Genomic DNA, 27690 nt, shown 5'->3' with positions numbered 1-27690 from the left:
CTATGAAGGATTCTAGTGCTAGGGAATACCAGTGTTGTCAGTTCTTTTTAAAAATGGTTAATAATATACAACACAGAGAAGAACTAAAGATGCCTGTGTTTTTACCAGATGTAATAAATTCAGCACGAGCAAACAATTAAGAACAAATACCCACACTGTGGTTGCCACTTTGTAGCCCAGTACAAATGCACTTCTCTGCCCTTGGAGTCACCTCCAGGCACAAGGGCATCCTTTCACCACGAGGAACTTCCTAGAAACACGGAGCCCCAGCTGAAAACCGAACTTGCACACTGAGCTGTTGTAACCAACTTCATCTGCAAGCTCAGCACCACAGACAAGAGCTCCACAGATACATTATTTACATTTTTTAATGGAAAGCATTACACAAAAGTAGCATGGATATTTTTCCCAACTTAGTACCATTAAAATTTAAAATTTAATGAAAACCTGTAACAAAGCTGGGGGTTTATTTTTAGATAGTTAAGGACCCAAGTGCCCTTAGCTGGCACAGATTCTAAGTAACAAAGAACAGCATGAAAACATTTCTGCACGATTTCCCCAGGCACCATCTTCCTTGTGGCTTTGCAAAATACTTTGTATGGACAAGAGCTTGATCAGGATTAATTTGTGATGATATAATGTATTTGTTTTGCTTTTCCCCCCAGAGAACAAATGACACCACATATCACCAAGAATAAAACTTCAGTCATGAAAGTCTTTACTTCTTACTTTTTTACACAGAGTAGTGTGTATGTGCAGCAAATGAGCAATCTCCACAGCCAGGAGTTTGAAAGAGAAAGCTCCCCTAGAGAGAACACTCACTCCTCTGCTCAAGGCAGATTTGGGAGGGACTGGCTCCATTCAGTCCCCATCCCACACCGGTAACCTGGGTCATCTGCCTCCTGCACCAGGGTCCCAGTCCAGCCAAACACTGTGGGGTACCAGGTCTTCAGATTTTTGACAGTTTAAAGAAAACCGTAACAAAAAATGTTTTCATCCCAATACAAAACAAAATAAGCATTTTCCTAGCTTCTGAATTAAAGTTCAGTGCCAGCTCCAGCACATCAACACTGCTCAGTGCCCAGCTGCTGAGGAAGCAGATATTTTAGAAGAACAAGAAGTTCTCCAAGTTATTCCTTTGAGTTTTGGTTGTGACAGACAGCACTGATCGAAAGTCACCACTCAACGGTTACTCAATTGCTTGCTCAGAATGACATAGTAATTTTATTCTGATTTTTAGTCCACAGAACAGAAGCTGCAACTGCTGTCAGTCCTCCTGGGGCTTTATGCTCTTTGGCAAGGAGTATTGATTTGTATTTTTCTAGCACCTACCAGGTAGTGGTTGTGCACTATGATTACCCAAATAATTTAGAACAACAGGTGAGAAAGAAGCCTTGGAAACTAAACCAAATGTTTCTCAATCTGCTCAGATGAAATATTGTTGGAGCAGCTGAAACAGCCTTTTAAATCAATTCATGGGGCAGGTCTGAGATGTTCTCATATGTTCTGAAAGGCACTTAAAAGCATGCAAATTTGCACTACCAGCATGCATGCACCCAGTTCTTAGAAGCATTATCACAGGAGCAACATGAAAATAGTGACATATTAACTGTTTGCAGGATCCGGCTTCAGCCATAAATCAGAATATGAAACTTTACATCACAATAAAAAGGGTTCAAAAAACTCAGAAAATAATACTGTAAAAGAAGCCAATGGCACAAGACTCCTTTCTACCACTGAACTAACGTTAATTTAAAAGCCAAAGTTCATTTGAAAACATTTACCTGTAATTCAGAAAACTCCCCAAAGATTAATTTCTGCGTTTATCCTATCTGCAAAATATATTTAACTTAGAGGCATCCTTTTTTTCCTGAAATAATTGCTTACAAGATGAGAACTAAAACACAATCTCAAGTGTAGTAAAGGTAATTGCTGCACTTACTGCTCATGTCATGTTGATGTATTACTATGTATCAAAGGTCACAGTTCTGTACTCATACATTATCAAATTTGAAAGAGCAATATTCGATTCCGACCAACCTTTAAACTGCCCAGAATGTGTGTGAAAATGGATGTTGGGCCAACCTGAGTTTTTAAAAAAATGAACCCAAGTTTCGGAAGCTGAGGGGTCAATCAAGCCAGACTGACAGGGTTAGGTGTCACTTCTGTGTGTCTAATACTCCCTTAGGTTATCAATGAGGGGCAGTACACTGATCACAAGCTAAAGCAGCTGTACTAATGAAAATGAAGCAGTCTGAAAAAATTAGGTAATGCAGGCCCGTGACACAGGGCAGTACCTTGTGGACAATAACGCAGGAATAAAGACATAAATCACCATTTAGATACAATAAAACCTGTTAATACCCACACTGAAACGTGTGTGCCCGCAGAATTGCGGGCCAAAATCAGAAGCCTCAAAACACCACAGACCCCTCTGAAGTTGCCACACCATTTTCTACACCAAGCTTGGCAGGTTTTCCACGCCTCCACTTGAGTGTGCACAGCAAATGTGGCAGCCAGATGCCAGCCTGACCTCTGAGGGTGGGGAGCTGCCTGCTCACATGGGGAGCCAGGACTTCTCACAATTGTTTGCAGCACAGATAAATGGGTCTTATCAGAACCTACTCAACCTTGAACAACTTTCTATTCCTACATATGCCAGCCCAAACTCAGGGGCGGGGGCTGCACTGAAGAAGCTTGGAGCACCTTCATCCTTGTTTTAGCAACATATGAGGTCCTTTACAAAAAATAAAAATCTATGAAATCCAAATTGATTGAGTGCAGCCAGTACAGAGTGAACAGAATTATGACCTTAAAATGATACATCACCACTACAACCCAAATCATATCACAGTCATCATGATAATCCAGATCAGATGAGTATTCAATAGCTTTTTTTAGAATCAGGTCTTCCTCAAGAAGTTAAATACACAGCAAATCCAGCATGCATTTCATACTCTAAAATTTGCTTCAATTGGTAAAATGCTAAATATCAAAAGGGGAGCACAAGTTTAAATATTTTCTCAATTACAAGCAGAAAAGCTAAGACAGACATTTCATGTAGTCTACCAGACCCTAAGAATTCACACTAATTAATGTCTTTCCCATTGATTTTAATGGAACTTCAACAGCAGGTGATGTAACTACTGGTCAAGGCCACAGCTAGGATTTAAATGATACTTCTGATTAAAGATACTATTTATAGTACATAAGCACACATGCCCTTTACTAATGCAACAACGAGGATATTACAACAATAAGAATTTAAACTGTAAATATACACATATCCTGTTTAATTAAAAGTTCAAATATACAAAAAAATACAAGTTGAAACATTCCTTAAGTAGCACCAACTTTCACATTTCTTCTAAAACATTATATAAAACAATTTTCTTAAAATGAATTTTCCTGGTGAAATGTTTTTCTCTGTGTGCTGAACAAGTCAAAATTAAGTCTCGTCAACTGAGTAGAACTCCTTGAAGCGATGCAAGGTATTAGAGGGCAGACCATTTCAGAAGAGTTGGAAGGTCTTTGTTGCTTGAGTTTTCTACAAATTCAGCATCTCTATTTTCATTTAGGCAGCAAAATGGAGAGAGAAAGAGAGAAAAAATTATTATTGCAATATGTTACAAATTTAGAGATCAATTTGAAATTACAAATTGCACACCCAAAATTGCCAGATCTTCAGTATCTGCACCCCTTGTTTTCTCCTATACCTGATTATTTCAGGATTCTGCTACATGTATTTATCTCTCTCTGGCAGTTGCAATCTCCCTTTTGCAAATTATTTTTGTCACACAATGAAAGGAGAATAGATGATCCCACAGTGGTAGAGGCTTATGAAGCCCTCCAGAAAAACATTGTTTATTGTTTACTGAGAATCGTAGCAGTACAGTCCTAGCTAGGTATAGAGGCAGTCATGAAGTAGGTTTATTCCCACAGTGACTACAGTGAGAAATAAGTAGTATCACAAGAATCAGTCAGGACCCTCCTTTCCATGCAAAAATGAAGTAATGATCAAATTGATTTTATGCAACCTTGAAAGGGTTATATTATGATTCAGTGCTTTACATTTTTCACTGTTGCCAAGTTAGCTAATCTATCAAGAATCTTAGAAAAATGTTTGCTTTAATCTCAAAACCCCACGGTTTGGGAGCAAATTATTGTATAATCAATACATTTCATTTTAAAACCCTTCTCTCTATTCTGCCCATCATACACCTCTCTAGGTCTCATTCTTGCAGAGAAAAGATTGAATGTGACCTGACAGGACCCGAGAGGTTCACAAATCAAAAGCAATCGTGAAGACAAGTCAAATTCCTTGAGACTCTCAATCTTAAGGGACAACTCAATTTATTTTTTTTTTTAAATGCTGGAGAGTAGCCATTCCTATTCTTAACTGCTATTATAACATATTCTATTTGTTGTGTACACAAATCCCTGGTAAAGACCAAGTGCTAAGAAATTGCCACCTACTCAGGCTGTCATTCTTCTCTTCCAAGAAGCCACAATCCAGAGCATAAGGGACACTCCATTTCAAACTATCAGTTTCCATCTAAAAACCTTTTGCAGGTTTACAGATTGTCGCCTGACAAAAGCTTTGGAGCCTTATTAGTCACCAAAACTTTGAATGGAAAAGCCCTATGCCAATCAGCCCCCTAGGAATATTAGCATTAGAAAAGTCAGCTGTATCTCCTCACCCTCCACGAATTTGAGATCCATGACCTCTGTCTTTAGACCACAGAGAGGACAGGAGCACTGCCACAGCTCAGTAATTCACAATTTCACTAACACTTTCTTTTCACCGGATAAAAACTTTCTGACAACAGCCAAAAATCTTGTCTGTGAATTCTCACACAGATGCTGTTAGTTAAAACATTCTTAGGCAGAAACAGGAAAGTTGCACACCATTACAAATAATCCACTGGCCCTGGAGCAAACTCCTAACATCCTCTTATTCTCAAAGTCTATTTTAAACTTAGTGCCTCCTACAAGGCTATTTGTCCAAACTTCTACACTGAGCTTACTCATGGAAAACTTACTTTCCTACTACTACTTATCAACTTGATGTATTTTTAGCCTTTTTTTAAATTAGTTTGGATTAGGGATATATCCTCTATACGGTCTCCTATACAGTACAAACATGTATGTGAAACTTCAGAGGCTGACTAAAACCAGAAATCTGGACAGGTTTGCATTTAGCAATTCAAGAAAATTATTGACAAATGAAATCTGAGGCACTAACTTTCAACTATGAGACTGGACATGAAAGAACATCTTAGCAATATACAGTAAAAAACCAATCCATACGACATGTAAGGAAATCAGGGCTAAAGATTTTTCTTGAGAACACTCACAGAAATGGTCAAACTATTATTTACCAAAGATGCAAAATGAATATTCAAGGTTGTTCTAGTGAAATATTCAGGAGAGACCATTCCTTACCCCATGGACAGTCTTTCTCATTGTGGAAAACACAGCACAATCTCACTCCAGACACAGTTTATTTAGAGCTTGCTTTACATCCAGTACTCTTACACTGTATCTGTTCAGACTTTATAAAGATTAAGACTTTTAAAGTTTTTAACAGTGGACTTAACTACTGATTAATGAACAGTTTTCCTGCTCATTCATCATCCCCACAGATACATAGTGCACCATTATTGCTAAATTCAGAAACGTGCACCAGTTAAGAGCTTCTGCTCTTCCTGTGTGTAGACCTAACAGCATTCTTGAGACAAACCCTTTCATGTCACACTTCCACTACAGGACCTGCTTTTGTGAAAATGTCCAAGAGTACTCTAGTGCATTCTCCTCTAAATTATTGGAATTTTAAGTAATATTCCCTCATTCCTGTTTTGCAGGCTTATTAAAAATTAAATTTGACTGACTGATCTAGATCACTGTCATCTTTCATGGCAGATTTCACTTAACCCAGATAAGTCCTTCCTAATATATAAACCATATTTGAATAAAAGATATCTGCAATTGCTCACATTTCAGAATCAATAAAAACATGGCAACAACCTTGTCAAGTATTACTTTACCACCCCACTCAGTTTTGCTTTTCATCCAGGCCACAGGAAGAAAGGGAGCTTGCAACTCAGAACCCAGATTTTTCACAGGATTAGGCATTTAAGTACTTTTGAAAAACTAATAATCAAGTACATACTAGGAAAAGAGAAGAACACAAAACATGGAACCACAGCATTTCTTATATTTTTTCACTTCTTCCATCCTGTGTTTTGAGAGTCAATCTGCAATCAGATTAAATATCCCTGACAACTGACAAATGGTTTTGCTCAACACAGTCGTACTTCCAAGTTTTTTGCTGTTACAAAGATGTGACTAAGTGTGGCTATTACTGTTCACTGACAGGTATTTTTGGATTTGGATTCAATTCCTTTTGGACAGGTGTCTTTTACTACTGCCAAACTTGCAGTATACAGAAGCCAGGAAGAAACTGCTGCAGAAACAGAATCCTCTTCTTATGTTCATGTCAGGATTGGGGCACACATACTTGGCAAGAGCAACACTTGAATGCTCACTGTCAACTGAGGAAAGTGCAGAATCTATTACATGTAACTCCTTGAGTCTGAATTTACTTACAGATTATTTAATGCTCTACTACCATTTACTACAACTGCTTTAAAACCCTGAAAAATTAGAAAGTTACAACTAAATCTCTCTACCAAAATACCAGGCCATCCTTAACACCTTTTTCAGGCCTTCTGAAGCAATTAATGGGAACAACTACTTGGACACTTTTTTTTTTAGTATGAAAGGCTTTCAGAAAAACTCCTGCATTGAAAATCACTTGTTCTTCCCCTCCTCAAATATTCTATGTAGTTTTAGGTCTCACAAAGCTGTTTTCACATTTCAACAAATATTTGTTTTCACATCAGGTTGGTTGTCTCTACTTGATCCTTCAGGGACATATTAAACAAAGTATCAATCATTCCGGTGGCAAGTTGCTAATGTCACATTTAAGAATCCTGGGATAAATAAAGCTTTCCCATCCCCCCACCCCATAGCAGATACTGAATTTCCTTTTTCAAAAAAAATCAGTTTGCCAACTTAAGAGACATCAATTTCCTTCACAAAAGCAAGACACCTGAAAATAGAAATCTTCCAGGCTAATGAAAATTTTCAGTATATGGCTCCAATATCAACAGATTATTTTCTCAGTCACGTTCAGTACATATTATGTGCATTACAGCTCATGGATGCTTCTCATGGGAAGGAGCTAAAATTGCTCTACCAAAAGCCTTATGCTTAAGGTAAAAAATTTTAAAAGGAAATACTTACATGGGCCTAGGGTAATCTTAACTTTTGAAGTTACAGTAATTCATGCACTGATACCTCATATGAGGGATCATAATGCTAAATTTCACTAGGTTTTAGTGCATTTTAAGTACATCCAGATGCTCTGCTGAATTACTGAAGTATTCTGTGATATATTTTCCCTCCAAAGAAATCAACCTTCAAATAGATAAATTAGTGAGGTACAAAATACAATGTATACAATTTAAAGATTAACATCAGAAAGTCTTACAAAGCAATGTGTAAGCTTTGTCATCTTCCACATAAAATTATTTCCATTTTAATGAAGTTCTGCAATATGAAATACATTACTTAAAGAATGCTTTCCTCTATCACTTTCTACCCTGTACTTTGCTCATACCATAGAAGGGATTGTTTTCTTTGTATTATCAACTACAAGATGTTTACCTGGTTTTACTAATTGTTTACATAATAATAGCCAAACATCTACAAGTACTCCTTTAATCACATGCTTATATTCTGTCTATTAAGATTACTAATTAAAATATGAATACCAGTTTAGCCAGTGAACCAGACAAAAACTTCCTCATTTATCTAAGTACAGACCAAACTGGATTCTGACTGATGTTAAGGGCTGAGCTTCTAAATTAACCTCAAAGAATCAGAAAACAAAGCAAGTATTTGGAAAATAAAATTAATCATTGCTGTTCACATAATAATTATGTCTTATATAAAGACAGGAATGCTAAGGTCACGTTTAGAGGCATGTTTTTCTTGTAGTGGGCTTTTGAGCTACTGAAATTTAGCTTTTTGTTGCCTTTACACTGTAAAAACTGTTCACTCTGGGACCAACACAATGGATAAAAATGTTTTTTAAGTTTCTCCTTCACATAGAGAGCTACACAGAACATCACCCATGAGAAACTTTTATCTGAACTATTACTAGATTAACCAAGTGATACAGGGTCAGCATTTGTTTTTAAAATCTAGTTGATTTAGGTACCTCAATTTCATGTACCAAAACAATTCTAGTCCATGGTCACAAATGTTAAATTCAACAGGAAATGTATAACAAGTGTCCTTAGTTTGAAAAGCAACACAAGAAAAAAGTAGTTTCAGTAAACCAGCTGCAAACATACATTGTAACTTTAACACTAAAATATATCAACAGACTTTAGGCACCCTTATTGAAGTTTTCTGGCAAACGCACATGCACCTCCCCTACTGATCAGGGACCTGTTTCTATGCTATCACAGCAGCCCTTGCTACACAGACATGCTCCTTTCAAGATGTCATATTCCCTTTGAACTTCCACAAAGAAGCTGCAGAATAGCTGCATGCAGCAGAACAGAAATTACCTTGAGTTTTAGGAATCACAAAGCAAGTATTGCTGCTAGAGGTCTTTATTTTCCTTTAACAAAATACACAAAGGCACAGAATTCACTTATACGTTGTCATTATTGTACAGGTATAAATAGTGCTTTGTATTCAAGTACAATCAAGTGCAGAGACTTTCTATATTTTATGTAAACACAAAACAGTTCCATATGTACGTGCCTCTGGTTCATCTGCAATGCAAATACCAAAGGAGATGCCATTTATCTGAGTGCCATCTAACTGAATTCTGTCAAAAAGTTAGACAATGAATACCACTACAACCACTATAATGACACTCCCATATGCTTAAGCCAAATGTCAGATGACACTTTAGCTTGTAAACATCTGCGTATCTAAAGTGTACTCAATTTAACAGGGAAGCATTAAAAAGTATCTAAGTTCAGTAGAGTAGGTTAACTGAACTTACTAGGTTCAGCTGCTGCCAGTAATTGCTCTTTATATCTACATGACAGCTAAAGAGATGTCAAACTATAGGTCACCCTTAGTGAAGCTTAGAATTTTACATTTTTAAATATGCAAACTGAACGATGGATACAACTGTTAAATTTCAACTAACTACACATTCCGTGTGTTAACTTAAACATGCTTAATTTACAATAGCCATTTCTATACATAGCTTTGACATACTGTGGCAGCTGAGGCAGTTTAAGCTCAAGTGACATTTTTAAGATGTACCATTAAAAAAAGCTCACCTGAATAGTAACAACAGGCATGAACAAAGCTAAAAACTAGCTACAGAAGGCACTTGAAGTACTTTATTCTGCTTTCCTTAAAGATTCTTCACTTTGTTCAGCTGAAACAGACCCTGAAATAGAGTCTTCAGCTGTTGAAATCTTTTCTGCTTCTTCTTTTTCAGCTTCTTCAGATAACTTATCATGTAGCTGCTCAGAACTTGGTGCTTTATCATCTGTCTCATTTGCATCAGGGATCTGGGCTGTGCCGCCTTCATGTTCTGTGAAAAGAAAAATTTTAAAATAACTTTCAGAAATTAAGAGGTAGCTAATATTCCTAAAAAGCAAAGAAAGCAACAGTTTGCAATCACACAGGTTTTTGACTACTCATAGCATGAAGCTGTCAATTACTAAAAAATATTTTATTTTTCTATGAGGAGAGTCACAAGTAAAACCTGCAAAAAGAAAAGATAAAAAACCCCACAAAATACTATGGAAAAGAGTTCAGATCCTACTATGAAAATATGTACTATTTCTATATGTTCACCCTCAACAGAATATTTCTAAGCTTGTTTATTAATGTGAGACAGTGTCAGAAAAAAGATACGAAGGTAAGTCAGCTTCCTTGTGTTTGGTAATGGAAGTTTTACCAAATGCACACCTTTTTTTCTAGGAGTTCAGTTTGTATAGAGAACTTAGACATTCTATTTGGTGGAAACTATTTTAAACATAAGGAGACAGATAATCAGAAAAAAAAAGTATTCTAATCTAGTTCTCAACATCTGAGAACAGCAATTGAAAACTACTGCACATTCTCAATCTTTCCACAGGAACTGCAGAAAAGGTATACAGGAGTATTTCACTCTCAGTCTGGGATGATAGTTGCTTGATAACAGGCATATTTTGAAGATCAGTCAAAAATATTTATTGTAAGTGCTACCTCTAAAGAAGTAAATTCTAACTTCACAACAGGATCTCAGTAGCGTATGAGAAATAAGAGTCACATGTTGATGTGAGCATAAGCACTGAAAAAAAGAACACTAAATGACACAAGTACTGTAGAATGATACTATGGATGGTGGTATATTTATTGACTAATATTAGCCAATACTATAAAGCATATTATAATGCACACAGTCATCTTGGGTTAGTGCAGTGGTGTTTTGGAAGACTGGGTCCACAGGGGTGGCTCCTGTGAGAAGCTGCTGGAAGCTCCCCTGGTTCTGATCCCGCAGTCAGCTTTGGTAACACTCATCTCCTCTGGCACAGGGTCCTCCACAGCTGCAGATCCACATCTGCCCCTCTCTGCAATCCTGCACAGGCTACTTCTTCAGATCTGCCCATCAGTGACACTTCAGGGCCTAACAAAATCACATTTACCCCACTGTGGTCCTCTGGGGACTGCTCCACTGTGCTCCTCCACAGACTGCAGGGGGACAGCTGCCATCTCACCACGGGCTGCAGGGAAAATCTCTGCTCTGCAGGTCCTTTTCTTATACTTTTAGTTTCATTTCCCTTTTCTTAAATATTTCACTTTCAGAGGCACATCCAGTTTCCTACACCTGCTCGGCCTTGGGCAGAAAACTTTAGAACCACAAATTTGGCTTCTTGGGTCAATACTGACAAGAGTAGCTGCCTGGTAAAACTGTCATCTAGTCACCAAGAACTTGAGAACCCTCTTCCCACACACAGCTCCATCTAGCTAATTCCAGGCTCCACTTCAGACTGCTCAGTCCAGCCCAGTTTCTCCATTTCTTCTCTGACTTGACTTTCCATCTTAGTAAGTTTGCTGACAACTGCTTCAGCTTCCTTCCCTTGTTTCTCCATAACAGGCTGCTTGATGCTTGCCTTGGTTGTTGTTCCAAAATTTCTCTGGAGCCATCTGTCAGATGGTCAATCATCCTATTTCTGCCCAAGCAAATTTATGCTCCCAGTTTCTTTCCAGACCATCCCACTCTCCCTTCCTGCTCTTCAATTTCCATCTTGATCCCATCCCAGCTTGTGCTCAATCTTTATCTCCTAACTGTCAGTTTCTTTGTTTCATCTCTGCATTTCTTCTTCAGCCTCAAATTCTATGAATAAGTTTGTGCCTTTTCCTGCTACAGTCCCTCCACACTTGAGTGACATTCCTTCTTTACTGCTGCTGTTATGGGTTGAGTCAAATGAAGGATGTGAGGAAGAGACAGCTCCATGCTCTCTCAACCCATTTGCAGCAGCATAACCCAACCACTACTTATTTACCTGCAGTCCACAACAGAGTGATGCTTAGCACTCTGCAGAAATGACATGTTCTTATTCTGATCAAGGTGAAAAGACTACTCATTCAACCTGATCAGGAGGATGCCAAACACCTACATGTCTGAGGACAGCCCTAAGGACAATCAGCCACTAGCGAGAAGCAAGCAGAAGTCTCTAATGAAAAGAAGAAAATCTTATTGAGTGCATGGTCTAGTTATCTATATTCAAAGGAACAGAAGAATGCTGCTGCATTTTTTTATATTCTACTCACAGGTATGGAGACACTGCTTTTCTAAGAAAAAATTCTCAGGTGTTATATGACTTTTTAGTTCTTAATTAAACTCAGTGAAACTCTTGAAAGTTTCCAGAATACGCAGTTAAAACAAACAAACTTATATGGGAAAATTCAGTGTAATAATTAAGACTGCCAAAGTTACAAGAACTTAAGAGAAACTCCTTTAAATGAGTGGTCACAGCAATCTGTAAGTGGTAGCACTAACTCCGACTATAAAACATGACCAACCTCCATTAAACATACACACTGATTCCATTTTAAATATACTGATTAATGGAAAGCTTACCTAAAGTCAACTTCATCTCAATATGGCATGACTCAAGTTATTCTAAGAACAGTAGCTAACAAAAGAAAGCTCTGACCATAAACTTTAAAAGCTGACAAAAGAAAATGAGTGTCCTTGATGATTAATACTTGACCCAGTTAAACTCCATGATTTAACTGGAGAATGTAGCTACACACACGACCTCAATAGCAAACAGTCCTATGCTGACCTGAGGCAAATGTAAGATCTTTATCAATACAACTTTAAAAAATTTGCTCCTGGATACAGCAGTCCCATCCCACCCCCCTAGGACTCCTGCTTAGTGCTTAGAAAGCCTATGTACTTGACATTTTAAGTAGTCAGCCACCTCTCCTCTTGTTAATACATTAATACATTTAAGAGGAGTCCACAGAAGAACCAACTAGCTTTTGACAAAAACAAATTAAGGATTGAGCCATTTGAGAAAAAGGTAAGAAAACCAAATGAACTATATTTGCTTTATTCTGGTCCTGAAATTTACCAGGTTGCTCTGCTGAAGAGGAAAAGCCTGACATTTGTGCCAATAAAACATCAGATTAACAGCTGATGACTCCACATTTCCAGAGGATTAAAAACTCCAAAGTTCAGAGCCAACAACAATCCCAATAACCATTCTTCAGTTCTCTTCTTCACAGGAGTTGCATGTAACCTGCTTGTCACCCCATGAGCAGACAACTGACAAGATTCAGCTCCACACTCTACGCATTAGTAAAAGCAGCTGACAGCTAAAAATAAGTATTTATAGCACTTCCATATGACATTAGCTTGCAGTTTCCTTGAGCTATACAGCTATGGCTTGAAAGAGTCACAGACAAGAGCTGAATCTCCCTGTGATGTCAGCATTATGGTGAAGTCAATTTTCTGATGCTAATGTTTGTCTACATCTGTAAGTGAAGACATTCTCTATCCTTGCTATGACAGCAGTTACATTACTGTAGTGAAAAAAAGCCTACCCCAGAGCTATACCTCAATGATAGCTTCATACCTTAAACTTATAATAAAGGAACATGTTAATTAATAAACCTCAACTGCCTGTAAGCAATTATGTTTCAAATTAGAGTTCTGATGGAAAAAGTGATTTACTGAAAATGGTATTTTCTGATTCATAAGAGATTACTTTGTAGCAAGTCACAGGCAGTTAATACACAGTGACAAACAGGGTAGTACTGGCATCTTCTACATCAACAAGGTATTTCTCAGATATTAGTTATATAAAATACTAACACAATATATTTCTGAGTGCTTACTAGTTATCAAAACAGATTGGTTTATATCACCTTGGAAATGAGCTATTCATAAAAGATCAAATATCTAAGCCTGATAAAAACAGAAGTCAGTATACCATTTACTTATTTCTCATGCCTCTTCTGAAAAATTTCACCATATACTTCCTAGAAGGAAAAGAACTGGGAAATGAACTCCACAGTAGCTTCTTCTGCTATTGTTTTTAAAGAAAGCAGCACATTAATTCAAGACCACACACACAAAAAAAACCCAAACAAGAAAAAAGAAAGAAAGGAAGAAAATAAAAAAAACACTGGTAATTTTTAGTGGTAAGGGAAATTTCTAAAATCAGGTTTACAGCAATAAAACCATCCTATTTTTATCCTGTAATACTTAATAAAACTCTACTTTGAAAAAAATCAACATTTTGCAGGATTTTCACTCCTACATCTCAAGTGCCAAGCAAAAATTTCACACTAATTCTTAAGGTTTTACATTTTTTACAACATCTATAAACTGAACAAGCAGCTCAGACCCTTTAAAGACATAGTTTAATGACCGTTTTCTTCAATGATAATACCATCTTAATTAGCATCTCCCCCCCCATCCTAAAACTTCCAAGAATCTACAGTTAGGGATAATGCTGAGGACCCCCATAGGCACACACATCCTAGAGCTGTGTATCCATCTTATAGGGCTCCCCCATTTTACTTACTCAGAGGTAAATAAGGAGAATAACCTCAGTAAGAGATTGTGTCTTTTCTGTAAGAAAACTTTAAAGAAAACTTTTATTTTTAAAGTAGCCAAGAAACTACTAATCTACCCTCCACTCCCTGAAAAGATGATTGAGGGTGAAGATGACACCTGCAATGTCTAAGCTTCATGCATCTGACTTCAGTCTTACTTTCATTGTAGTAATAGCACTTCTACAGAAGTAAGAGCACACTTTGGCACAGCAAAAGAAATGTTTCCCTATAATGCACCCTCTCATCAGACAACACCCAGATAGGTCTGCAGTTAGATACTACTTCCCTACTGGTCTCATGCAGACTTCTCATGACAGAAAGTAAAGACCAATGCTGCTCTGTACTCCCTGTTAAGTATAATCAAGCAGAAACATTCTTCCTGCTACACTTGGACAGTTTCACACAGTTGGTGTGTTTCTAGAGTGAATGCTGGGGCTGCACAGTATTTGATAAGCTTTCCCCCATGATCCCTCTTTTAAACTGATGTAAAATCTCATTGAGTACAGAACAGCACATCTAACTGGATATTCTCAGGTTTTAATGTATAATTTCTGGAGTCTTTTTAAACATTGCATCTTCCCATTGGCTGTACACCAGACGCCTACTGTATCTGCAGACCATAAAAAGTCTAAAAAGGAACAATGTTAAATTAAAATTGACAATTTGTCTTTGAACTCCCTGATTTTATACAAGGCTGTTTTACTAGATTTTCCTGCCCTGAGGAGAACAGCAAAAGGAACAAAGGCAGAAATTCCAACACACCTCAATCAAATAACCTGCTGAACAGAGTGTGTGTTAACCACTTCAGGACATGCTTCCTTCTTAAGTATTTCTGTAACTTACAGTGCTATTTTCTGTTTATCCGTAACATTAGAGTGAAATAATTTGTTATGTCATCATTTGCATGAGAAGTATTGCCTACTATAAAGAAATTTTAGGGTCCAGGAAAGAAGACAATAGTATCAACAAACTAAGCTAGAAGCCGAAACAAGAACTGAAAAACAATTTAAACTGCACTTCTTGTGAAGTTAGAACAGACTAAGTTAGAAGGCACCAACAGTGACTATCTTGTCTCCAATCAATTCAGGGCTGATCAGAAGTTAAAGCATACTATTAGCAGCAGCATCAAAATGCCTCTAACACTGACAGACTTGGGGCATCAACCACCTCTCTAGAAAAGCTGTTGCAGTGTTCGAGTTCTTCAGCTGCTCTTATTCTTATAAAAAACTCATCTAGACAGAGTACTATATCACAGGGGAGGGATTTCACCATAGTTTAAAAAAAGAACAGACTTCATGAGATTAGCACATACCTTCTTTCTGTTGAGTCTCCTGAGGCTTTGCCTCTCCAGGTTCTAGAGGCTCAATTTCAGACTGCAACTCTGTAGATTTTTTTTTTTCAAAACTGAAGTCTGGAAGTCGTGGAGCTTGAGGTCTAGTTTTTCTTGCAGGATTCAGGAAAAAGCAGTAGGCACACCTAAATGCTAAACAAAAGCAAAACCAATAAGTAGCCTCACTAATTAATTTCATATTTCATCTTTATCCTTACACTATATTCTGGCTATCCAAAATACTAAAACCAGATAATAAGAGACTGCCAGCACCTCCACCATATTTATACAAGCTGTTCCATAAAGCTCCACTTTTAATTTCAGCATACATACACTTCTTAAAAAAAGCTGTCTGCTGTGCTTATGTCGCTTACCACTGCAACAGACTTCACAACAGTGAACAAAATAATGGAATTCAGCATCACAAGATGCTGCCATGTGGTGGTGTTCTACTTTTTCCTACAAAGGAATTCAGTTGGCAAGTAATTTTTTTTTTCTTGATGCCAATTTCCTCACACTTTGATTAAGGGGATGTTAGAGATTCTGCAAGGTATGTCTTGTTCTGCTTTTTGAGGAGCATTCTGCTCCAGGGATGCTTAATTAAGAAAAGGCAGTTTTGTTCTGGAGAAGTACTGGATACCACTTAATAGCTAAATGAGTATTTACGCCCCAAGACAAGGGGGAAGTAGCAATTTCCTGCAGCTGAATTGTGAACTCACTTGAACTGACACACAGACTAAATATCTTTGGTTCCAGAGGAAACACTCATCTTATTCTTACAATGCTGTATATTTACTCATAAAATTAAGCAAAACAAAATTAAACAGAAGATTTATCTAAGATTCACTTATTTCTGAAGCATCAGGCTTACACTGGTAGCAGAAAAGAGGCAAAATAAAACATCTGTGTTCAATAAAGAGCTGTGTCTGTCTGAAGTTACTGTCAGCCATAAATTCACATATAGCCCCCTAGGGCTTGTTCCCACTCCTTTTCCAATACCTCCCCAGGATCTTCTTGCCAAAGCAAAATGTTGTTTAAGTTCTGGTAAAAGAGGCACAATTTCATGTCAGATAGTTTCTCAATATAAAAGCCTTCTAAGAAGCATTCATAGCCAGTAGCAATTCTCAGAGATGTACTGGAGGAGGATTATTTCTACCACATAGTTTTGTACATATAAAATCTTTGGCCCAGAGGTTGCAATAAAGTACTTTTTTAAGTCTTAAAATTAATCTTAAAATAGAGAGTAATAAGTTACCATAAAACTGATCCTGTGTGAAGTGGCATTTCAGTGTCAGTTAAGTACTTTAATGCAACTAAAATGAAGCATGATGGGCATTATCTATGAAACATAAGCTAGCTACTAGAGAACCTGCCACAGATTAGCAGCTCTTACCTATGTATTCAAACTCTTCCTTCAAAGCCATACCATTGTGAGAAAAACATTGCTGACAGATAAGGGCATACCTAGAAAAGAAGAATATATAAATACATACCTTTAAGTTACAACACACTGAGCAAGATGCATTTTACCTTGGATACTAATAGATATTTACTTTTCAAAGGTAATTTCCACAGTTAAACATTAAAGCAAACTAAATCTGTGTGCTATTTTTTTTAAGTTGTTTTAAAAACAGCAAAATATTCTTTGCTACAATTTAAAACTGATAATTCAACATATTCTTCATACCTCCATTACCAGAAAATAACATCCAAGTTAATTTTATATTACATTATAATATAGTCAATATGAAAAATTACCATGGTTAAGATGAAAGTCCTGATATGTATGTACAATTCTGAAGAAAATCTGAAAGCATTTATAATGGTAATAAAGCTGAAGTAATTTTTTGTTTGTTTTAGTTCAAATTCATTCACCCGTTTGAGTAGAGATTTTTTTTTCTCTTTGTATCACATGGCTAATACCATCAAAAGTGGATGTTACTTTTGTCAAAATGTTACCATTTTGCCTTCGAAGAGATTCTAGGCAAAGCACTGAGGAAGGGCCATTAAATTACACAAAATATGGACAACTTAATTTGCAATTTTTGACTTATCTGACTTTAAGAAGAAGCTTTCTGTCTCTTAGGTGTTTAGCTACTTTCTAACATTTTACCTATTCTGAGGACCATCGCCAACCAAGTATTCAATAACTCTGTCCACAACTCCTCTTTCTCGCGGAAGAATAGGTCTTGCTAAAGGAGGACCTGGTGGATGAAGACCTAGAAAAACACAAACCTTGTCAAAACTGTTTTCAAAAACATAATTATATATAATCTGATATTTTGTTGTGCATGCTAATGTAATAAAATAATTGCGCCTACTTAATACACATGGCCATATCTCTTAGTCTGCTAGGAAAGCTCTAAGATTTTTAAAAATGCAAGTTGTAAGTTCCTTTTCTGCTCCTTTGACTTATAAGCTTACTAAATCACTCTACTTTTATATCTCAGATAAAGAATTAAATTTATAGTTTCTAAAGTACCTAAGGCATCAATAGTATTTAATGATTACTCACAAATACAGTGTTTTTAAGCCAAGAAAAACTCCTTATTTGGGTTTTCTTCATTCACTCTGAACTTCGCATATTCAACACTCAAAGTCTACACCAAATAAATGTGGTAAAATCAATTACAACAGTAGAACCAAAGACACTACCAAAGAAGTACCCCCTGGCTTCTGTGTAATTGCTATACCACATGAGCTTGCCCTCCATGTGCATTTAGTCTATACATTAAACTCGTTGTTTGGCATTTTGGTAGCCCCACGCTTAATGGAAAGTTGAATAGTTGAATACTTTCAGATTTGTGCTTAGTTAAAAGCCAGAAGACCACTATTTAGGTATCATTTTTCATATCCCATGTGTTTAACAAACTGCTACCAGTACAAACCTCCACTAAGAACAGGTAACAGTAATAGTTGGTACCACCTTTTTCACCTCTGTTTACATGTGGCAGTTAAAGCAGACCAGTGGTACAAATCTGTCTTGCCATTAAGTTTTAAAACATCAGGCCAATTGCACAAGATCACCATGAGCTGACAATTTTCCTTTATGTAGCTTTGGCTTCTCATGTCTTTCTTTTCTGCCTTGAAACAGAAGATGCTAGGCATAATGAAGAAAACACAATTTGGTAAGAAGCTGTGCCTGAAAGATTTGGATATTACCATTCAAATAATTAAGTACTGAAGCTTCTTCCCACAACCACACTCCTGGACAAGAGACATTTTACACAAGCACAGGAGGTATTAAGTTACAGCACTTTCAGCAAGTGGGTATCAGCCAGAGCTTTAATGCTAGATATTTAAGTGAACACTTGGGAGAAGAAGGGGGCAGGGAGGGGCAAAGCCTAAAATGTATTTCTATAGGACCTTTATGAATAACATTGACAGGCTACCAAAAAAAGATGTTTGAGTAGGAAAACAAGCCGGTCCTTCCAGAACTCAAATTAGGACAAAGAGGTCAGCTTCAAGCCACTTTAAATCAAAATCATGAAACCTAACATAAGAATCAGTTCACCCAGTGAAAAAATCACTGGTAACAATGCGGAAGTCCTATCCAAGGTCAAGATAGCAAAGAAGCTACTATCAGGTTTCACACTAAGATGAACATATTATAATCTGAAGACACGCAAAAACTAAATATATTCTTAGAAGTAAATTCTTAGAAGTAAAACTCTGAAGGCACAAAATGTGACCAGTGTTTTCTCAGAGAAAACTTCTGGCTCATAGCTATTCTTGCTATATCCAGTAAAGGAAATACACAAAAGGTACGGCTTAAAACAAAGGCTTCTAGCAACCACATATTCAGCCTTCAATTTGCTATGTTGCCAGTATTTTTCTTGGGAAGATCTATTTCACAGAGTCCCCCATAATGTGCAACAAACAAAGCAGCAGAAAGCTAAAGGGTAAGAAAAACTAAACCTATTTTCTGAAGATGCATAAAGGACTTTTAAAAATCCAAATAATGGTCTAACAAGATAGTAAAGTTTGAGAGCAAGCCGAACTAATTCAGAAGAACATTTAACTGAAAGCTACCATGGAAAAAAGAGCAGTGGACTTCAAGCTTCTCAGAAGACAGCTTAGCTGGGGACAGCACCAGAACATGGAAAAAGGCAGAGCTTCCAACACAAATTACAATCTTTCATAACCTTATCAACAGAAGAGTAACGTGCACCTCCTAAGCAGTGTATACACAGGCAAAGATAACACAGCAAATCATACTCCACCCACTATTACAAACACCAGACACATTGTAGGAATCAAGTATTTTCAGCAATGCCCTCCTTGAAGTGCTACAGATAGAGTGAAACTAATCTTGCCATTAAGGTTGCAATAGTTCTAACAGCACAGCCTTTCAAAACAGCTCATCAATACTGGATAATTGACTGTCCTAATCTTTACAAGCACAATAAAATTTCATCAGAAAATACTGAATTTACAACCCTTCAATAAGCACAATAAAAAGTTTCATAATCAAGATGAATGTTTTTTAAATAACCCTCATTCCCAGATAACTGAATTCAAGGGATATCAGTCAGTGAATATATTCCTGAGTTATTCCTGTATTCTGTCAATGAGCAGAAACCTAGACTAAGAAAACCCTCCTAACATTAAGGCAGAACAGATTCATTGCAACATAATCTAGACCTAATGCTTCATTTTATAGATTCTGAAAAAGCTGTCTTTCCTAGGGCTTCACAAAAATCTGAAAGGCCCAGTAATTCCATTAAGAGCAGTGAATGTACATTGACAGAGAAGTGAAGATCTGGAGCACTGATATAATCTGCAGTAATATTAGAACTCTAAGTAATTTTATAAATATCTGGCTAACACTCAAACATGTATTTAGCCTGCATTCAAAGGTCAAATTTTCCATATGACCTGTATATCACAAATATATGATAATTTTCTAGAAGTTAGTAAATGAGGTAAAAATTAAATAGAGTTGTGTAAAATGAAATATCAGAACATGCTCCAAGAACAACTTCAAATACTTGCCTGCTAATAACTCAGACTACCCATCTCAGTTCTCATGCTGTTATGGACACCAGTAATTAATACATACATCAAAAGCAATCATTGTACAAAGACCGACCGGTCATTTCTGCAAAGCTTGGCAAACTCTCAACTACCTGCTGGTTATTAATTTTCAAACATATGGGAGCTCTGTGGTAATACATGTTAAATTTATTCTCCTCTACAAAATATAGCATAACAAAAATTAATTATTAATCTTTGCTAAAGTAGAGATAATTAAGGCTATACGTTTTTGCTACAAGCCATGCATGAACTCGGATGCAATGCTACTACTCTGATAAATACAGAATTTGCATACTTTTCACTACAGCTACATGACTGAGATTTTATGTGCCTGGAAGGTCTGGGGACATTCAGGAGAAAACAGGTCTTACACATTAACTGACAATTGCAGTGGCTTCCATTGCTATGTGTCAAAATACTACATTTGGTCAAAATACCAATTATTAGCGGAAAAAATGTGTGTCTATGAACCATTATCACAACGACTACATCGAATATTTCAATGAACTATCTTGGCAACTGTCCTTTCAAACAAGTCCTTTTTTTTTTTCTCCTTCTTCCTCTAAGCCATTTCTATAGTAAAGGCTGAATTTCATGCAGCTTCTCCAATGTGCCTGAATCTTCCCCCACTTAAAAGAGTATTATATAACTGATATTAATATAGCTAGTTCCTTGAACAAGAACTCATCAAGGAATTTTCAGTAAGCACATTTTAGTAAACGTGTTCTGTAACCAAAAAAACAATTTTCTGGTGCAAGATGGTGATTTCTGGTACTTAAAAAATAATCCAGACTTACTAATAACTTGCCTTTACAGTTCACTTCAGGAATAAATAAATTCACTTGTTTCATAATACAAGTAAACAATTACTACAAAAAAATAAGGCTTAATGGACTCTGCAGAGAAGCAAGAGATCACAGCTTTCTTGTAGCTGATTCCACCACACTAAAACCAATACCAACACAGATTTTTAACATTCATCTGCCCAAGGTCTTCCATTAAAAGACTGGGTATCAATATATTATGTATAGTTCTACTTTGAGATTGTAAGCTGGAAGTCAGTAAAGCAAGGACATACATTTCTAAAATATTGGTAATAAGGTGAAAACCAGGAACACATGGCAAAGAAAAATATTCTTCACCACTGAATAAAGAGGGAAGAACTACTCCACATTAAAGTGACGCTCAGAGGATCCTTGGCAAGTTGCACCCCTTCTATTTTCAAGACAGCATTTCACCTCCTTTCTTGCCTTGTGATTCAACGTGCCAGAAAAAGCCTGGCACTAACCCATACACAGCTTCACCACCCATGAAGAGAATGAGAACAACACTTCCCCCTACAAGCCCTCAAGTTTTGCTCTGTCCCCTATGGAATTCAGTTCATATTCTTTTTAATAAAGTTCATCTCATCTGAACACCAAACCAGAAATCGAGAAAACCATTTTCAGGATACCAAACCAAATTTTAAGGAGCACTCATTTCTACCAGATTGCAACCTGTTGCTAAACTTTTGACTCCTGTATCCAAATAACAATGCTATTTACAAGAATTCAGCTACAATACAGGCTACTCTTCTGGAGTATATGGTATTTTACACTTTAATCTATGAGTATAGATTGCATGACTACACCTCCTAGAGTAAAAATTTAAATAAAGTGTCAAGATGCATGTTAAAAAATATGTGCAGGGTTTAGTGAGAAACATGAATGTATTCTGAAAGTGTTCTCCTCTGTATCTGATTTATATAAATGTAGAGCTCTTCTAAACTAAGAACATAAAAGGTATGCTATATTGTTGACTACAGAATGCTGCAAAGTTTTATTGCCATTTAAACAAAGAAGCCATAACAGTTAAATGAGCTTAGGCAATAGGTTTCAGCATCAAAAGGTGCCAGCTGTAAAGAGTTATGGCTAATTGAATATGGAACTCCTGCTTAATCAGATAACTGCTCTGCTATTTCCAAATGAAATGCCATTTCCATACTGTCTGAAAATGGCCTGTTTTATTGGTAACCAGAGAAAACAATATAAACTGTAAATAACATTAAGTGCTCTGTTTACCCATTCCAGACACTGAAGTAGCAGGGGATGCAGGGCGTCTTGGTAACACATTTGACTGCAAGGGTGGCACAACAGCTTTTTCTGGAGGTCCACTCAGAGGTGATGCATCTCTCAGATTAGGAGATGCTGGAACCAGGGATTTTGGAGAGCCTTGTTTAGGAGTTGCAGGAGGAGGCGTAGAAGCATTTCTTTGGGCTGCGGTCCTCTGTCGTATTTCTGACAAGAACATGCGCAGACTGCATTTAGCATCCAGCATTGTAAGCAAGAGATTAGTAAAAGTACATCAATATTGTTGATCTAACCAGCAAACTACAGAGTCAAACAGAACCAGAAAGATCTATACAGATCGCCTGCTGTCTGGCTGAGTATGCCATAGAAATAAACTCCACACAAGGGCAAAATTTTTCTAGAAGGAAACTAGCAGATACTTACCCTACAATTCTGTTCTCTAAGGCAGAATATTGGAGATACGAACAGAGAGATTCAAACCAGTTTACAGAGGGAACTGGTTTTACTCTATGGTTAAAACGTATTTCCAAGTGCTTAACTTTCCACGGGACTAAAAAACTTAAATAACTAAGAGTTATTTTAAAAAATTCAGACTGAATAAACTGTCACAAAGCAAGAACATTCTGCTGGAATGTGTCCTTACTTGTACTTCTTCACAATCCACTTGAAGGGTTAAATAGTAACTTAAATAGTAAGTGCTATTATAAGAAACACCGGGTTTCCTCACTTCTTACCAGAAGCCAGAGGTCTTAATAACACCAATGGGAATATCATTCTGGTAATATATTAAGATTTGGATGCTCTATATTTAATGCAAACCTGAAGTTCCATTATAATCACACAAGTTCGTCCCAAACAAGCCCGCAACAGTCCCCATGAACATCAGACACTACCATCTATTTCTTATGCCATCTATACCTAATCACCTCTAGGGAGCCTTTGAAATGCACTATTGCAACAGATCAAATTGAAACATAACCCTCTCTTAGGACTGCAGACATTAATACAGCTAACAAGTGACTTTAGTCTCTAGAAGGTAAATTCCCAAGAATGCCCACACCTAAGGCTACATTAGTGCCCAGGACTAACATTAGTTCCAAACACTTGAATTTAGTGGAATTTAACATCAGACTTGTATTTTAAATTCATCTCCTTAAGTTTCAAGATTAGAGGGGTTTTAACTGCTGGCTTTGTCCGAGGCAGTTTACAGGTCCACTGGAAACTGTCCACAGAGGGATGGGTGTGCTCAAGTCTGTCCCCAAAAGTACAATACTACCCTGCCACACTTCTGTCAGTGCTGCAGGAGGCAGGAAACATCAGCATCAGCTTACAAGAGCTAAGAAAGAATTGCTGTCACCAGAGTATGAGGTCAAACATGAAAGTTCTGTTGAAAATTTGCTAACATCTGGTACCACGAAAATGCAACATGCACAGTTTAAGCTCTTGCCTACTTATCTGCACATATAAATAGGAGTAATATATAGCAGAGTAAAGAATAAAAGAGTCTTTGGTATCATCAATTAGAAGACTACAAATGCACAAAGTCTTACTAAAAATCCACCTAGCTCAGTTTCCTACAGAGCAGAACAAATTATTGGTTTTCTCCTACCAAAACTTCATGACTGCGACTGCATTACTTCACACAACTTTATCACACAAGTTAGACTGCTCAGTTGAGTATGAAGATTCTGTATTTTAACTTGGTTCTAGCAAATAAAGTTTGTCCTCTCACTATTTAACCTGTTCAGAACCTGGAAAACAGGATAAATTGAAGTACTTGCAGAAATTCCTTTAAGGTTTCCTTGGTGACTTTTTTCTATTTTGAAAACTGCTCCTGTGAAGTTTTATTCTAATCAAGAATTCATGCATGATAAACCTCACGATCGACATTTCTATGAGTAGTCGTCGTAGTTTTAGTAGTAACCTTTCAAGTCTAACTACACTAGAATAATTTCATCATCCTCTCCATGCTATCTGATGAACAGGCATGAGTCATCTACAAACAACATACTGATTCTGCACCATGATTTATTTACCTGTATGTTCAAGCTTGTGTTATAGTTTCCACACATGTACTAGTTTCAAAAATCAAGCTAAAGATATACAATTTCTTAGCTCTTCTCAGTTCCATGGATCTTTGAAAAATGAGTAATAAATATGAAGCCTAGCTCCACTTGTTCAAAAATAATTTTAAATATCTATTAAAAGTGTTTTAATTCATTCCTAAGATTTTATTCATGCTTTTTCATTACAAAGTCTGCTTTATTATGTTAAATGTCAAAGATCATCATTGCCATAACTTCTATATATGGATGTTTCTTCTACCATTTTAAGGCAGTCTTCATGTAAGCTTAAGCATGTCAATTTGGGTTTCTTAACAGCTCTGAGTTGGTTTTGATAGGTCACAGATATATCCACATTTATTCTGAGCCCAAACTACACTATTTTTAAGCAATTTCCATGCTACCTGAAAAACCTTTGCCTGTTTTTTTCTGAAAGGTCATTTTTTGCAAGCCTCCTCTAAAAAGGCTTTCAATTGTTAACATGTTGTAACAACTATAATGACTCTTTTCAGTATTTTTGCTTCTACAAAGACAAAGAACCCAAGTACTTTACAGTCAGTATCAGAGACATGTGCTTCTGTAGTTTTAGTCTCACTACAGGTAACAACAGAAGACTCATTGCTAGTTTCCATGTGATATCAGGTTATACACAGGGCACCTTTTTTCCCCTCCAGTTTGAAGTTCATTTGGCTTTCACTCTAGTCTTATTTCTTACTAAAGAGAACTTGCCAACACCACTGCTCCCCAAGTAAAAGAAGGTACCAGAACTTAAATTACAACTATGTGATTGTACACATTGTTTACTGAGACCACACAAACCTGAATGCTCTCTGTTGCCTCTATCACTGACACCACCCCCAACATCTATAAACACATTGTCAGGAACACTAGAGAAAATAAAGCCCTCTCTAAACATTTTAGTATCACATGTGGACTCTGTTGCCCATGAACTCCTCTAATTCCTTTTAAACCTGCTGTCCACCTCCACTATATCTACCTTAATATCCCTCAGCAGTAACCAGATATGATCTACATACCAATCAAACTGCCCTATGTTGAAATGCAATGTGTTAATTATGAGCCTCTTGCAAAGTTCTAGAATTCTGTAACTCAAGTTGCACAAGTTAGCTCAGCAGCATGGCCATTGGGTCTCAATGCTAACACAATATACAGCTACTGCTGATGCACTTTTAATGAAATTTTGCAGTTTTCCAAGGTTTTTGTTTCCTGAATGATTTTTTGGGCAAATGCAAACCAACTGCATGAATACAGATAAATAAGTTTACAATTATTATTTCAAACTAGACTATTATTCTCCAAGGTTTTGGAGTTCAAATTCTTCAGTTACTTCTGCTAAATACAGACACATAAGCAGACACAGTACCTAAGAGGGCTACTACTCCCAAGTGATGATTCAGTATGCTCTCCTGAAGAATGTGAGATATTGCCAGGGGTGAGACAGATCTATCTTTCATGTTTACAAGCATAACTATTTTATTTCTCCCTTACTTCAAAACTCTTTGATTTTTCTAGAGAAGAATAAATCATTTTTAGAGAGCACAATGCAGTTCAAAATACAGTTCATATTACTTGTTGCTTTTAGTCTCAATAACCAACCAGTTATCAAGGGGACTGTTGGTAAATATTTATTCCACTGCCAATACCTACTTTCCCTTTTTCTTCTTTTTTCACATGGCCTAAGTACTGATGCTCATTAACAGTTCTGTATACATAAAATTCCACTTAAGCTTTCAAATTCCATTCCTTCTTTATTTCCAGGTACTTTCTTATGCCTAAATTAAGATTCATCTGAATCATCTGTTAAAACTGCAATTATTTAAGTGTGTGAAAAAACCCACAAAAACTACAAAATAGCTAAACACATACGTAAACTGGACTACGACCAGTTGCTAGTTTGAGAACCAACCATTACATAATGCTGATTAAATCTTTGAACTTATTAGCATGAAGCACATTTCCACTTCAAATGGTATGTCAAAAGCAAACCAACCTAACTCCTATCAGCTGCCTCATACACAACACTGTCCAATCTCATGACATATTGGTCATTATTTACTCTCTTTCAGAAAGGCTCAATTAATGACCTCAAGATAATGAGTTCTGCTACCTGGCTAGATTGTGTTTAAAGTGAGAAAAGAGAAGATTAAGTAAGCTTTAACATTAACTTATGAACATATTTTATTATTACAAATCACCATAATTCTACCTCATTCTACCTCATACTGCATACACCAAATTACAACACAAACACAATAAGGTATCATCTAGCTACAGTAAGTCATATACTGCATAGTACAAAAGCTAATATTTGTTTTGGGCAGATATTTAGTGTGAACAGCAATAAGATAGTAATTTTTTGATAGCTAAAAACTGAAATTATTTCTGCGCCTACCAAGAACAGTTTGTTTAGAAAATATGTCTCCACAATTTCACAAATTAAAGCCAAACACATCACATCCCTCCTGAACCCTACATGTTCAAGTTGGTTATAACAGCAAATCAGTACTCATATTTTTGAGACATCTTTGTAGGTATCTTCAGTATTATAACAAAAAGTGGCTCTTACACTGTGTTAACACTAGTATTTTCAGGTAAACTGCAGCTTATTATACTCAACTTTAAGAAAAACTGAACAGTATTTTCTTGGCATAAATATTTTTTTCATTTATAGTCCACATTTTTAATGCAAACATTCTACAGGGGAAAGATCTTTTCAGTCTTGGAACCTGTGTGTGCAATATAGGAAGCAAGGCTTCCCTGAAACGCATGCAAGTTTTTTATATTTCTTTTATTTTTTTATTCAATAGCACCTTTAAATGAAACATCATAAACTACCATTTTTGCCCATTCTTTGCATCTAGAAAATACTAGATTTCTGCACTCTGTGGAATCTCTCCATCCACCAAGCAGTAGTTTAAGCACTACACTCAGAAAAGTCTAACTAGCCAAAAATACAATCAGAATTGAACTTTGAAAGCATCATAGCATTCTAGAAAAATTGCAAGTATGT

At 36.7% G+C, this 27690-nt stretch overlaps 1 protein-coding gene across 5 annotated transcripts in view; it reads right to left on the bottom strand.

The window, feature by feature from the left end:
• Positions 1-695: 695 nt before the first annotated feature.
• LNPK (lunapark, ER junction formation factor) overlaps positions 696-27690 on the bottom strand; it is a 46141-nt gene continuing 19146 nt past the window's right edge. For 2 of the 5 annotated variants that reach the window (XR_011726542.1, XR_011726543.1), the window contains exons 9-14: positions 22588-22803; positions 17604-17709; positions 16884-16954; positions 15473-15643; positions 9375-9634; positions 696-3564 (exon numbers count right to left, since the gene is read on the bottom strand). Coding sequence is in view for 3 of the 5 variants with exons in the window: in XM_071747285.1 (XP_071603386.1) it covers positions 9438-9634; positions 15473-15643; positions 16884-16954; positions 17604-17709; positions 22588-22803 (761 nt within the window). In the remaining 2 variants the exon portion in view is untranslated. Of the gene's footprint in view, positions 3565-8671; positions 9635-15472; positions 15644-16883; positions 16955-17603; positions 17710-22587; positions 22804-27690 lie in introns of those variants that run through there. The other 3 variants (XM_071747285.1, XM_071747286.1, XM_071747288.1) reach the window with 2 other exon arrangements.

The sequence above is a fragment of the Heliangelus exortis genome, chromosome 6 (assembly GCF_036169615.1).
Source record: "Heliangelus exortis chromosome 6, bHelExo1.hap1, whole genome shotgun sequence".
Classification (NCBI taxonomy): domain Eukaryota; kingdom Metazoa; phylum Chordata; class Aves; order Apodiformes; family Trochilidae; genus Heliangelus; species Heliangelus exortis.
The sequence above is the reverse complement of the archived record's forward strand: the minus strand, read 5'-3'. Positions and strand labels throughout refer to the sequence as shown.